At 44.7% G+C, this 13,895-nt stretch overlaps 1 protein-coding gene across 1 annotated transcript; it reads right to left on the bottom strand.

Moving 5' to 3' along the window:
* Positions 1 to 832: 832 nt before the first annotated feature.
* Positions 833 to 12,495, bottom strand: LOC127301937 (uncharacterized). Its single transcript, XM_051332234.1, has 16 exons — positions 12,291 to 12,495; positions 12,124 to 12,184; positions 11,229 to 11,322; positions 10,754 to 10,932; positions 10,219 to 10,269; positions 3,762 to 3,818; positions 3,524 to 3,644; positions 3,245 to 3,311; positions 3,107 to 3,148; positions 2,822 to 2,927; positions 2,566 to 2,676; positions 2,004 to 2,075; positions 1,810 to 1,911; positions 1,677 to 1,723; positions 1,562 to 1,589; positions 833 to 1,396 (listed from the first exon to the last, which is right to left on the bottom strand). The coding sequence occupies exons 2-16, from the start codon at positions 12,139 to 12,141 to the stop codon at positions 1,238 to 1,240; spliced, it is 1,254 nt and encodes a 417-aa protein (XP_051188194.1). The 5' UTR covers positions 12,142 to 12,184; positions 12,291 to 12,495; the 3' UTR covers positions 833 to 1,237.
* Positions 12,496 to 13,895: the final 1,400 nt, after the last annotated feature.

Here is a 13,895-nt window from a genome sequence, read left to right as displayed (position 1 = left end):
ATGTCGCATCAGCAGCACCACCACCATGGGAATCGTTGATGTCGTCCATGGTGTAATCAGATTCGTAGAGGAAGCAGTCGAACTGGCGAAAAAGAGCACGAACAGCAGCGAGCAGTCGCGCCGAGACGCTCCCCAAAAACCTAATCGTCCGCCTCCCGGTGCAGGATCTCGATGGACGGGGTTTCGGAGGTCTACTCTCCCGAACGGCTGTGCACGCAGTTACCGGGATGGGGAAGACTAGAGAGTAGCGCAGCAAAAAGAACTTCTTTGTGAGAGGCGGACTAGAGAGTTCTGGGCGCGTATTTTTCTAGATCTGATCCGTCTCCTGGTATAGCCTAGGAGGAGAACCGACCAGACCGCGTTGCCACACGTAGGAAGCCAGGGACACGCGGCGAACATGCACATGCAGGTCAACACGTACCCATTGGTTCACCAAACAAAAAAATTAGGCTTCCTTGAATGTGTCTCGAACTCGAACTCGAGTCACGAAACGCGACGTGCGTAACGAGGCGGGCGGAGGAGGAGAAGGTCGCCAGTCCCCACGCGACATTCTCCATGCCTATTTGCAGCACCATGGAACCACTTGTCAGCGAACATTAGGTACCTAAACATTGCAAAATTAAGCAGGATACATCATGTATGCAGTAAACCTAAAAACAGTGAATAAGAACAGAATTTGCAAAAAAAATCACTTTTGATCTTGGCTGCATATGCTCATACCACCGGAGAAAAAATTTAAAATGTCAAAAAAATATACCTTGATAAAAATAGTGAACACTCGAGGCTGGAAAAGCCATACTCAAAGGCTCAGAGGTAAACTGCAATCCTTGCGTAAACAAAATGTAATGTACTCAACTGCAACAACCAATATCATGAGTAATACTGGTTTTACAATTTCCCTAGACTGTCCTTAACAGTAAACATATTCTGCAGCTGCTTGCTAACCACAAAATGACAATACATCCAGCCATCGACAACATCTTTCGTGGGAAAATCCCCAGCTGCAATCTATAAGAGACACTCAATCTTCGTAGCTATCAAAACCTATCAGCTAGTCTCAGCATACTATTGGAAAATTCTATGCTGAAGCAATGAGAGCGAGGCCTACGTCTATGACTAAAAAACCTGGTGAAAACTTGTCATGTTAAATATGAGGGATAACTTCCGTGCGACCACCTTTCCTGCCATCAACTTGTACCGTGGTATCTGTAAAGATAGCCCCTGAATGTTCCACATGTCAGGGACATTTGGTCGGTGGGCACAACTCCGATATGTCAACCCCAGTATCCTCCATGGCATCATGCTGACAATTGGTGGGACTGCAGCACTCCGATATGTCAATGCCGGCGACCTCCATCGCATTATGAACCCACTTTGGCACGTCGCCCTTTGGGAACTGTCATAATAAAATTTACCATATCAAGAAAGGCAATAACAAACCAGAATATAGCTTTGGGTTTGTAGATGTTTGGGTAGCAAATAAATCAAGGAGGTAGCTTATTTCTTCGGTGTTATGTATTCAAGCATGTTTGATTTGTTATAAATGCAATAGAACACAAACCTGCACCCTCAAGAATCCTCTCACAAATCTGCAACATTTCACAAGAATTTTCATTATTCACCAACACAATTTCACCGATAAATCAGGTATATTTACGTCAAATGAGATGACATACTCTGGAAATCTTCCTTCAAGAATTGACATATGGAGATCTCTACTTAACTGAAATAGAAAGGTGGATAATCATGAAATAGCCTATAATATGCATAAATAAAATGAAGAACCTAGCAAAGCAATTGTTAGCATACCCGCATCATAAAAGATAGATTATGATATGACAGCAGTTGAGAACCCATAGGATCTTTTGTGACGAGGCAATGCAAGTAAGCACGTGTATAATTTTTGCAGACCTGACAAAACAACCATGTTACAGAACTCTAAAGATGATGATTATACCACCAATTGGTTTACCACTTTGTTCCTAGCGGAGTTGAATGCATACCATGCACGGACATGAAGGATCAATTGGCCGCTCATCAGTTGCCATTGCGTTTTGTTTCAACTTCAGAACACCCTAAGGAGATACAGAAGAGATTGCATAAATTATCAACACTGATTAAGTTGAAGGGACCAATAAACTAAAGTAGCACTAGCTTAGAAATTAATATGACCTTAGCTTAAAGCCTAGACCTCCTCTAAACATGCTACTTTTACACTAATCATTTCTAATATAGAAAATATACCAAACAAGCGCAAATGCCAGGGTCCGTTTGGCACCACCATCAAATGATTTATCAACAGGTCCAGCTTATGGGGTTTCTAGAAGAAAGTCCCCTACCACTCACTCACACGCCAAACCTCTAATGTGAGTTCATTAGAGTGTTGCAAGTGAGGAAAGCACAGAGAATTGATCTCAGGATTCAGATGACCCATATAAGGCTAACTGAAGAGCTTCAAGCAAAAGACTAGAAAAATCTACTTGCCAGTGCTAAAAGAAAATGCACAGACACTGAGTCCCTAGCTTGAATTTCATAGACCCATCAAACATGATATTATTTTCCTACCTCAGGCACAAGTGCAGTCCCAAAGCGAGCAGTGCGTGTTGGATAGACACAGTCATACATATCTGCACCCAAAGCACTGCATACTACAATATCAAGTGGATAGCCAACACCCTGCATGTGTAAGAGCAATGTCAACAACAAGATTGAATCATATGTGGACAAAATACTATATTTGGCTTAACATGGGCACTTCAAGAAATATTAACTTTATTTCTCACACGCATCAAAATGCATGTTCTTCTGTATTAGAACTTACCATAACATATCGGGGTTTATCCTCAGGCAATCCAGCAGTGCACTGGGCAACAACACGCCAGAACGAATCTTTATCTTCACCACCTGCAAGACCACCAATAGCATATCTAGCAACAAACATTTCAAAACATCAGCAACAGAAACAAAACCGCGTGCGAAGAAAAAATAACTCTTCAATTATGCGACAGGTGTAGCTCATCGGAAAAAAAATTGAGTTTTGGCTGCATGTAAGGAAAAAAATCTTTTTTGCCAAGACGTAATCATGTGAACATTTAGTCTGACATACCCAGGAAGGTTCCGCTCCACCAAGCCCCTCACGCAAATATCTCTGGAATTAAAAGAGTTGCATAGTAATGTATCAAAATTTACTGATTACATGAATTTCTACCTTTAATGCATGCACCAAGAAACCAGATAAACTCACCTAAGAACTGGATCTAATCCTCCTTGAACAATCCCAAATAAATTTTGGACATCAGGTTTCTTGTGAGCTACATTTGAACATTAGAAGACAAAACACAAATCCTTAGTTAACCATAATTGTCGCAGTTTCAAAAGGTTTTCAAGACATCCTAAATTCATAGCATAAGTAGAAGCAGTAAGTGAAATGTGCCGAGCTCAACTTAAAGATGGTGAGTAATTGACTTTAGAAGCCAGATAAGTAAATAATTTGGACAAGAATCACCCAAACTAGTAATCATACCAGATATGCACCTATCAATCCAACGAAGGGTACGATACATAGCTTCCTCTATCCTTGGGCCAGTAATTGTGGTCTTCACAACATCGTCAAGAGCCATGATTATATCAGCTCCAATGTTGTTCTGCATTCATGTCCCATAAATATGAAGGATGAGTACAGAAGTTTTAGTATGTCAAATCAGGATTTTGTGATTATTTACAAACAATGAGTTCCCAAGTTCATTAAAGAAAGGATGCACCTGAATATGTATTGACTCCTCAGGTGTCAGGAGCATGGGTTTCCCATCAACAGGTGACTGCAGATTGGGCACAAAAGAACTAGAAAATCAGAAAATGGGTAAAAACAGAAATCAGTTCTCTGCAGCATTAAAGTTTATCCAGGGACACAACAAATAGAAATGCATCACTAAATGCACAGGGAATTTATATCCACAAAGAAAGTAACAGAAACTTTCTGTTTCTAGCATAATAGATGGTCTAGAGAAAAGATAACATTATACTCCATTTTAAATGACGATTGAATGTAGAGAGGCGACACTTTATAATTCATTATTCAATACTTCCCAACGAAACAATTAACACATATTTGTCAAAATACCATCAGTCGACTGTAGAACTTCTGAACTTTGTTCACCTTGCCATATTGGAAATTAGGTTTGCACAGTAGGAAATAACAAGATTACAGGGAAAATGAAAATACAACTGAACTCAGAAATGAAAATTTTAGGACCTATGTCGAAAGACATTTTAGTAATGGCAATTAAACTTTAAGAGGGAAAAGCATAATTTAATACTCGACAACCCCATAACAACCTGAATCAATATGGACATTATTTCTACGAACCAAGGATTATAATAGGTGTCATATCCTAAATTCCTAGTATACAAAGTAATTTAATTTGACTGTAGGACTGTTGGGGGGATGACCCCCGGTATGCCAAAGGCATGCCAAACCGGATGGTATGAGCCATCAAGATACCGGTTTAATATTGATACCGGACATGGTCGTCTCTAACCAAAGATACCGGATAAAAGAATAAGATACCGGATTGAAGAGTAAACCGGATTATGATGGCTGAGTTCAACAGTGTTGGATGAAACAATCCGGTATACCATGAGGGGTATACCGGAGTAAAGGCACCGGAGCAAAGATACCGGTAAAAAGATACCGGAGCAAAGATACCGGTAAAAAGATAACGGAAGAAAGATACCGGATCAAAGATACCGGATCAAAGATACCGGTAAAAAGATACCGGCAAGACTGGTCAAAGATTCTCTAAGGAGCTAGAAGACAAGTATGAGCTAAGCAAAGTAGCTTTAAGCGAAGCCCTGACGCCAAAGGTGGAGGATGACGCCAAAAGCAACCGGGGGCGTCAGCCTCTGTGGTTAAAGAAGCCGGCGCCGCCCTTTTTGACTAAAGTGACTTTGTAAAAGTAGTTTGTCTAGTCAAAGATGCTGTAAGATGCCATTAGATGCCATTTAGATGCCATTAGGGTTTCTTGCTCTGTAAGCCACCTCTCCCCTATATAAGGAGAGGAGGTAGCCCCATTGCGGGCACGATCTGAGGGACGACCTAGCACCTACGTTCCTGTAACCACAAACCTGTAATTTGCTAAGAGCAATAAAGAGAAAGATCTAGAGCGGAGTTCATCCTTGTGTTCTTCTTCTTGTTTCGCTACCCTTGGTTGTGTTCTTGAGGGAAGCATCCGGAAGTTCATCCAATCTTATCACAAACCCTCCCCCGAATCCTCTAGCGCACATTCGGCCCCAACTCAAGCCATCCTATGGCATCTGTCTGTTCACCACGACGACAGTTGGCGCCCACCGTGGGGCAGCGCTGCGCTTCTTTGGAGTACATATTCGGGCGGGCCTCCTCACCATCGACGGCGAGCGTGTCGTCACCGCGCTCGTCGACCGCGTCCTCGACACGGACTTCATCAACGACAACGCGGGCTGCTTCGCCAACGGCGGCATCTTCCCCAAGAACGGCTGCATCATCGAGTTCAGCAACCACCGCGTCTACCTCGGCACCGTCTCGGAGCGCCAGTACCTCTCGCCGGTACTGGAGGCGCCAAGACCCGCCAAGATCTTCACCAACTCGCGGGCTGCGCACCGACCGCGCAGCCGGCAGCATCGAGGTTATGATGGCCGGCGCAGGAGGCGTTGGCGAAGCGGCAGCTGAGGAGGGCGCCGGGCCCGTCAAGTTCGGGCACATGGCAAAGCATCCAACGGAGCCCGACGGGATCATCCCGGCACCTCTACCGCGCCACCGGCAGAACCCCCTCGCAGGCCGCCATTGGCTCGTTGGCCACGCCTATCGCTATTAACCCCGGTAATGTAAGGAGTTCTTTTCTCTGCTCGATTTGTCGTTCTGTAGTATGCTTGTACCTCGAATGAATCTCGGGATCGCCTCTATCGAAATTGCATGCAATATGTTTATTATTTCCGTATACCGGTTTGTTTGCTTAAGGTTCGCTCTTCCTGGTCAGTAACGTGCTAAACCTACCGGAGTCTTCGACTTTCTTTCTGTCCGAAACCCGGCTTCATGGCAAGCAAGATAAACCGGAAGGTCCTAAGCACGTGAAAAACGAAAAAGGGACCGAAAACGAACAATCCAGAAGAAAATTTAACTAACCCCGGTCATACCGGTTTTTTGTGAAACATTCCGAATTATTTCTAAATTCAAGAAAGTGCTTGCTTGGCAAAAGAACTTTGAGTCTCATATGCCGAACGCCCAAAAAAGGTAGGCAGAGCCAAAGCAAAAGAACCAAGTGTGCATCGGATTGGATTCGGAAACAAATCCGGAATCTTCACCATGCAAGGATCAGAGCAAAACCAAAACAAACCGGCAAGGTCTTAATCATGTAAATACCGGCTCAACTTATAAGCCTACCGGTGTACCGGTTAAAGTCAGCACCACCAAGAGGGCTTAACGCATTAATACAACTCCCACCCGGTATACCGGGAAAATTTCACGAGGTTGCTTTTCATGAGACGAGAACAGTAGTTTTCACGGGTAAAATGGAGATGAGCTCTCCGGGCTTGGGCGGAAGTAGCAGTATTTACGTGGCTTGTTTAGAGGCGTGGCTCGGACAAAGCCGAGGCTCGAGCAAAGCCGGCCGACCTTCATGTGCGTCGACTTGCAACTAAGGTAAAATATTTATGATGTATATGCATCGACTAACCCTGTCTTCAGGCACAACTGTTTTCCGATGAAAATTCATCGCTACCATCATTTTTCTTAGCTCATAATATGTCATGGCACCATCTAGTATCTCAGATCGCCGTTTATCATGGCATCGTCCAAATTCTCAGATCGCCGTTTATCATGGCACCATCTAGTATCTCAGATCGCCGTTTATCATGGCATCATCCAAACTCTCAGATCGCCGTTTATCATGGCACCATCAAATATCCCAGATCGTTGTTTATTCCGGTTGGCCAAAGTATCACGCCAAAGTCAGCTACAACATGTCACAAGTAACGTGGCATTGACTACTAAGTCAAACCACTGCATATCTGGGTTGGCCAGTGGCCATAGCTCGTCGAATATCATCTTGACATAGCCCAAGAGGGCAAAATGTCAAACATGCCAAGATGGCAAAATTTCAATCCGGTATACGCCGAGAAGGCTATACACCGGTATGTGACAAGCCCAAGAGGGCAAAATGTCAAACATGCCAAGATGGCAAAATTTCAATCCGGTATACGCCAAGAAGGCTATACACCGGTATGTGACAAGCCCAAGAGGGCAAAATGTCAAACATGCCAAGATGGCAAAATTTCAATCCGGTATACGCCAAGAAGGCTATACATCGGTATGTGACAAGCCCAAGAGGGCAAAATGTCAAACATGCCAAGATGGCAAAATTTCAATCCGGTATACGCCAAGAAGGCTATACACCGGTATGTGACAAGCCCAAGAGGGCAAAATGTCAAACATGCCAAGATGGCAAAATTTCAATCCGGTATACGCCAAGAAGGCTATACACACCGGTATGTGACAAGCCCAAGAGGGCAAAATGTCAAACATGCCAAGATGGCAACATTTCAATCCGGTATACGCCAAGAAGGCTATACACCGATATGTGACAAGCCCAAGAAGGCAAAATGTCAAACATGCCCAAAATGGCAAAATCTATTCCGGTAAACGCCCAAGAAGGCTATATACCGGTATTTAAAAAAAAAAAAAAAAAAAAAAAAAAAAGATGCCGGTTTCTTGGCAAGTTCGCACTAAGTACTGCGTGCTTAACCCGAAACTCGGGGACTGTATATACCGGTATATAAAAAAAAAGATGCCGGTTTCTTGGCAAGTTCGCACTAAGTACTGCGTGCTTAACCCGAAACTCGGGGACTGGCTATGCCGGGTTTTTTTTGTTTCCAAAGAAAGTTTCGCGCTAAGAACTGCGTTCTCAACCCGAAACTCGGGGACTGGGAGGATGTACATATAAGCTGGGAAGTTGAAAACCGGCATAGATTTGAAAGATGAAGCTTTGAAGTTTAAGGTGTGCGGCTTACCACCACGTTGCCGCTGGCACCGTGCCAAGTGGTGTCAAACTCCTTGGCGACGCGCGTAAGCCGGCTCAAGTGCTGCGCCGTGCTCCGCGAACCGGAAGTAACAACGACCGGAAGCTTGTCCTTGCCCGGGCCGCGGGTAGCCGGAGACAACTCTGCCTGGTTCCACTTCTCAGCGTTTTCTAGCAGCGGGCCCAGGTTGACCTCGCCGCGGTTGAGCTCAGTGATCCGGCCCGGCTGCGCTGAGACCTTCTCGCCGGCTTCCCTTGCAGCGCGCCCAGTATGGGCAAATGCAAGGGTGCAAACCGGAAGTCTGTGATGATAAGGTTCACCCGAAGGAGACCGCAATCTGGTTCTTCCTCTTTCGGCCTGAGGGCGCTTGGCAGCCGGGAGCGCCGCTTCGCATCAAAAGCCGAAGCCTTCGCACTATGGAAGCCGGAGGATCCCCGACTTTGGCACCAATGGAAGTCACGTGCTATAGCACCGAGGGTTACCCGATCGGGTGAAATCGGCGCCACACAGAAAGCACAAGATAACGCAAGTGATGTAAATACCTCAAGCACAACACGGTCGTTGTCATCATAGCCGGAACCGGCGGCCCGAGTTCCGGAAGGGTCACATGGATCCGGTGCGCCACATTAATCGCGAGGGAGACGAAGGATTTGAAGCCCGACGCGGCACGCCAGGTACAGTGCTCATGTCTCTCACAGGCACAAGTTTCGGGGTATTCTGGACTTCGTCAAGACAAGCATTGAAGACCAAGGAACCGACAGAAAGAAGCCGGAGGTGTTCGATGATGGTTGTTCAGCTAAGTGGGTTCGGCAAGGAGCCGGATGAGTTTAAATGGAAACTGGAAGGATTAATCCCAAGACGTTTGGAATGGGAACCTGGCATGACGCGTCGAAACTGTGCGTATGTCTCGGCTGCACTCCCACATATTCTCGACTTCACCGAGAAAGTTTTTGACAACAAAGATACCGGAGCAAAGATACCGAGCAAAGATACCGGAGCAAGTATACCAAAGCTGAATTCGGTGTGATGAGATGGTTTCGGTAGAGACGGAAGGTTTTCAACTAGACGCCGGAAGGTTTAAACCGGTACCTTGAGAAAATAGAACCTGGCATGGTCCGTTGGGTAGGATCCACCGGACTATACCGGCTCGGGGACTAATGTTGGGGGGATGACCCCGGTATGCCAAAGGCATGCCAAACCGGATGGTATGAGCCATCAAGATACCGGTTTAATATTGATACCGGACATGGTCGTCTCTAACCAAAGATACCGGATAAAAGAATAAGATACCGGATTGAAGAGTAAACCGGATTATGATGGTGAGTTCAACAGTGTTGGATGAAACAATCCGGTATACCATGAGGGGTATACAGGAGTAAAGGCACCGAGCAAAGATACGGTAAAAAGATACCTGAGCAAAGATACCGGTAAAAAGATAACGGAAGAAAGATACCGGATCAAAGATACCGGATCAAAGATACCGGTAAAAAGATACCGGCAAGACTGGTCAAAGATTCTCTAAGGAGCTAGAAGACAAGTATGAGCTAAGCAAAGTAGCTTTAAGCGAAGCCCTGACGCCAAAGGTGGAGGATGACGCCAAATGCAACCGGCGTCGGCCTACGTGGTTAAAGAAGCCGGCGCCGCCCTTTTTGACTAAAGTGACTTTGTAAAAGTAGTTTGTCTAGTCAAAGATGCTGTAAGATGCCATTAGATGCCATTTAGATGCCATTAGGGTTTCTTGCTCTGTAAGCCACCTCTCCCCTATATAAGGAGAGGAGGTAGCCCCATTGCGGGCACGATCTGAGGGACGACCTAGCACCTACGTTCCTGTAACCACAAACCTGTAATTTGCTAAGAGCAATAAAGAGAAAGATCTAGAGCGGAGTTCATCCTTGTGTTCTTCTTCTTGTTTCGCTACCCTTGGTTGTGTTCTTGAGGGAAGCATCCGGAAGTTCGTCCAATCTTATCACAAACCCTCCCCCGAATCCTCTAGCGCACATTCGGCCCCAACTCAAGCCATCCTATGGCATCTGTCTGTTCACCACGACGACAAGGACATGCATGAAAGCTTGCACCAATCATACATTCATGTGACAGAAGTAAGAAACTTAATTTAAGTTGACTTTCGTGAAGAACAAAAGGCAGCGTAAGAGGTAGCTGCAAGAGTACCTGAAATGTAACTCCTTCCTCAGTAATGTCAGCTAAATGCAGCAAAGAGACCTACAACCATGTTTACTAATTAGTAACATTTCAGAAGGAAACCTAAATAACTAAAAGGGCATGAATAAAGAAGAGTGGTCGTGTCAATGGTAATCTTCCAACAAACACATGTTCTCCTCTGTTAGATACTCAGGTGAAAATGGTGCTAATGTAAAGATCACAAATGAACTCAGCTTGCTAGTTAATAGTGAACAATCACATGTTCCATTTTTTCTTGAATAGGTGGAATCAAGACTTTATGTGCAGAGTAATTAACTGCTGCTAGCACCAAACAGAAATGTTACCCATCGCATATTGTTAGGCAACTGACACAAATCAACAACTCTTGACACAAGATTTAAACAACATTGTACAGTATAGGATTATTTATTTACAACAAAAATTACCCATTTTATTAAGTGATGCCTTAGTTGAGTTAGTTATGCATGTTCAAATGGTGCACTACAACAATTCATGTGAAAATATAATAATGATTCGGATTAACCATTTGGAAACCACCAGAGTCAGTCAACAATGCCCTTTTCCAATTCATAAACTTGTGAAGGCCACCCAAGTCATCAATAAGTTGAGAGCCTGGACGAAGTTCAAGGTGATAGGTATTTCCAAGTATAATCTGGCAACCTATGGCCTCTAACTGGTCTGTAGTCAAGCCTTTTATTGTACCTGAGTAGAAAGAACAGATAAAAGAAACAAAAACAAATTGTGAGGTGCAAGAATCACACATATCATTCTACAAAGTTTTCTATCACATCCAAAATCTTTGAGTAATAGTACGTATAAATCCAGTTAAGTAATCTCAGGTAATTAATTATGAACTCAGTTATACAAAAAAAACAGCAAGTTCATAGTTTATACTATAAGAAAAGGTTCCATTTCAGACTGAAGAAGCATGTAACACGCAAAAAAGACTGAACAAGCATATGGCTGAGAAACAAGAACGAGATCCAAAAATATGATACCTTGGGTTCCAACAGGCATAAAAAGTGGTGTTTGGCAAGTAAAGTGTGGCAGAGTTAACCGAGCTGCACGAGCACGATTAAATCTTCCTAATACCTGCAAGCACAAAATAAATAATTTTCAATTCAGGTACATAATTATGGTTAATGCTTCATCTTTAAGGTTTATTACTGCTTCAAACTTCGATATTTATATTCCCAATTATAAGAATCTTGTGGTTCAACCAGCCACCTTCCATCATTCTGTCCAACAGAGGTGAAGAGGTTTAAAAGAAGCCAAATATGAGCTGACAGTGGTACCACCGTACCAGCCCTCTGTATCATTCTGACATCATGTGCCACGTGGTAGTTACATTTGGCCCACTTTTCAAACTTGTTCCTTATTCTTCCTCTTATTTTTATGAAGTGAAACGTTAAGATCTCACCATAAGAAACACACCAGGATACAGCACATGCACCAGCTACGTACCACGTAAATACCGCGCAAAGATATACTGTATGTATACCTCACTAAAAGACAATATGTAAATCTGAAAAACACGCGCCTAAGACAATACGATGATTAACTATGTCCAACTGTCATTCTGAAGTAGTCAGTTCAGAAACTAGTCTTATAATAAGAACATTGGCAATTGGGAATCTGTGGTTGTGGAAACTCATCTGAAACAATATTAATTCCGACGTCATATTAATTTATCGACTAAGAATACAGAAGCGGTACGGTCTTATCTACTTCGTCACCACACTGACTTCAGCTAAACACCACACTCGGCGTTCCAAACAAAACAGACCACCGAGGATGTTGCTTATCCCAGGAATCAATAGGCGCAAACCGAACTATAAAAACGCAATCTCCAGGAGAGAACGAAGCATGTAATCAATTAAAACTTCGACCAACCTCGAACCGGAGCGCCATGGAGGGGGTGGGGCGAGCAGGACACCGGCCACCGAGCCGAAACCTGCGGACCCGCATTCTCCATTAGATAGGGGCAGGAGAAGCGATTTTATTTTGGCGCGAAACAGAGCAACGAGGGCGAACCAGTAGAGGAATCTGGCGAAACTAACCACAGGGGAAGACGTTAGGGCAGTAGCGTCGTTGTGGAGACGAAGAAGGCGGAGGACGGCTCCGCGCGAGGGCTCGCCGGCGGCGGGGAAGGAAGCCCTAAAACGCTTTGGTTCTTCCGAGTGGAATGGCTCCGTGGTCCGTGGACCGTGGCGGCGGCCGGCCGAACTTCAGAAGGATTTTTAAAAAGGAAAGAGGAAGGGGAGCTTCGCTGCACGGTCGCTATGCATATGGTCAGGGTTAACGACGGACGTTTGATGGTGATGGATCGGGCCGAACGGGCTTGTGGCTTCTTCCGATGGGCCGATTCGCAAGAGTCATTTTGTTCTCTCTGGCAGAAGACCTCAACCCGAATATCTTTTTGTTTTAGAATTTCTCTGCATTCATATGACGGAAAAATATAAAGTTGTTGATCCTTACAAGCACAGAAAAACACAAACACAAAGGACCAAGAACACCTAGAATACCCTAAGACCACCATAACCCATTGATACGTCTCCGACGTATCGATAATTTCTTATGTTCCATGCCACATTATTGATGATATCTACATGTTTTATACACATTATATGTCGTATTTATGCATTTTCCGGCACTAACCTATTAACGAGATGCCGAAGAGCCAGTTGCTGTTTTCTGCTGTTTTTGGTTTCAGAAATCCTAGTAAAGAAATATTCTCGAAATTGGACGAAATCAACGCCCAGGGGCCTATTTTTACACGAAGCTTCCAGAAGACCGAAGAGGAAACGAAGTGGGGCCACGAGGCGACGACACGCTAGGGCGGCACGGCCCAGGTGCTGGCCGCGCGGCCCTGTTGTGTGGCCACCTCGTGTGGCCCCCTGACCTGCCCTTCCGCCTACTTAAAGCCTCCGTCGCGAAACCCCCAGTACCGAGAGCCACGATACGGAAAACCTTACTGAGACGCCGCCGCCGCCAATCCCATCTCGGGGGATTCAGGAGATCGCCTCCGGCACCCTACCGGAGAGGGGAATCATCTCCCGGAGGACTCTTCACCGCCATGGTCGCCTCCGGAGTGATGAGTGAGTAGTTCACCCCTGGACTATGGGTCCATAGCAGTAGCTAGATGGTTGTCTTCTCCTCATGTGCTTCATTGTTGGATCTTGTGAGCTGCCTAACATGATCAAGATCATCTATCTGTAATGCTATATGTTGTGTTTGTCGGGATCCGATGGATAGAGAATACTATGTTATGTTGATTATCAATCTATTACCTATGTGTTGTTTATGATCTTGCATGCTCTCCGTTATTAGTAGAGGCTCTGGCCAAGTTTTTGCTCTTAACTCCAAGAGGGAGTATTTATGCTCGATAGTGGGTTCATGCCTCCATTAAATCTGGGACAGTGACAGAAAGTTCTAAGGTTGTGGATGTGCTGTTGCCACTAGGGATAAAACATTGATGCTATGTCCGAGGATGTAGTTATTGATTACATTACGCACCATATTTAATGCAATTGTCTGTTGTTTGCAACTTAATACCGGAAGGGGTTCGGATGATAACCTGAAGGTGGACTTTTTAGTCATAGATGCATGCTGGATAGCGGTCTATGTACTTTGTCGTAATGCCCAATTAAATCTCACAATACTTA

This window comes from Lolium perenne, chromosome 5 (assembly GCF_019359855.2).
Source record: "Lolium perenne isolate Kyuss_39 chromosome 5, Kyuss_2.0, whole genome shotgun sequence".
NCBI classification, from domain to species: Eukaryota; Viridiplantae; Streptophyta; class Magnoliopsida; order Poales; family Poaceae; genus Lolium; species Lolium perenne.
The sequence above is the reverse complement of the archived record's forward strand: the minus strand, read 5'-3'. Positions and strand labels throughout refer to the sequence as shown.

Coding starts and splice junctions, on each gene's coding strand:
- LOC127301937 (XM_051332234.1), bottom strand. Junction 10,933..11,228: donor TATGCCTGTTGGAACCCAAG/GTATCATATTTT, acceptor CTTTCTACTCAG/GTACAATAAAAGGCTTGACT. Junction 3,645..3,761: donor AGGAGTCAATACATATTCAG/GTGCATCCTTTC, acceptor ACATGAATGCAG/AACAACATTGGAGCTGATAT.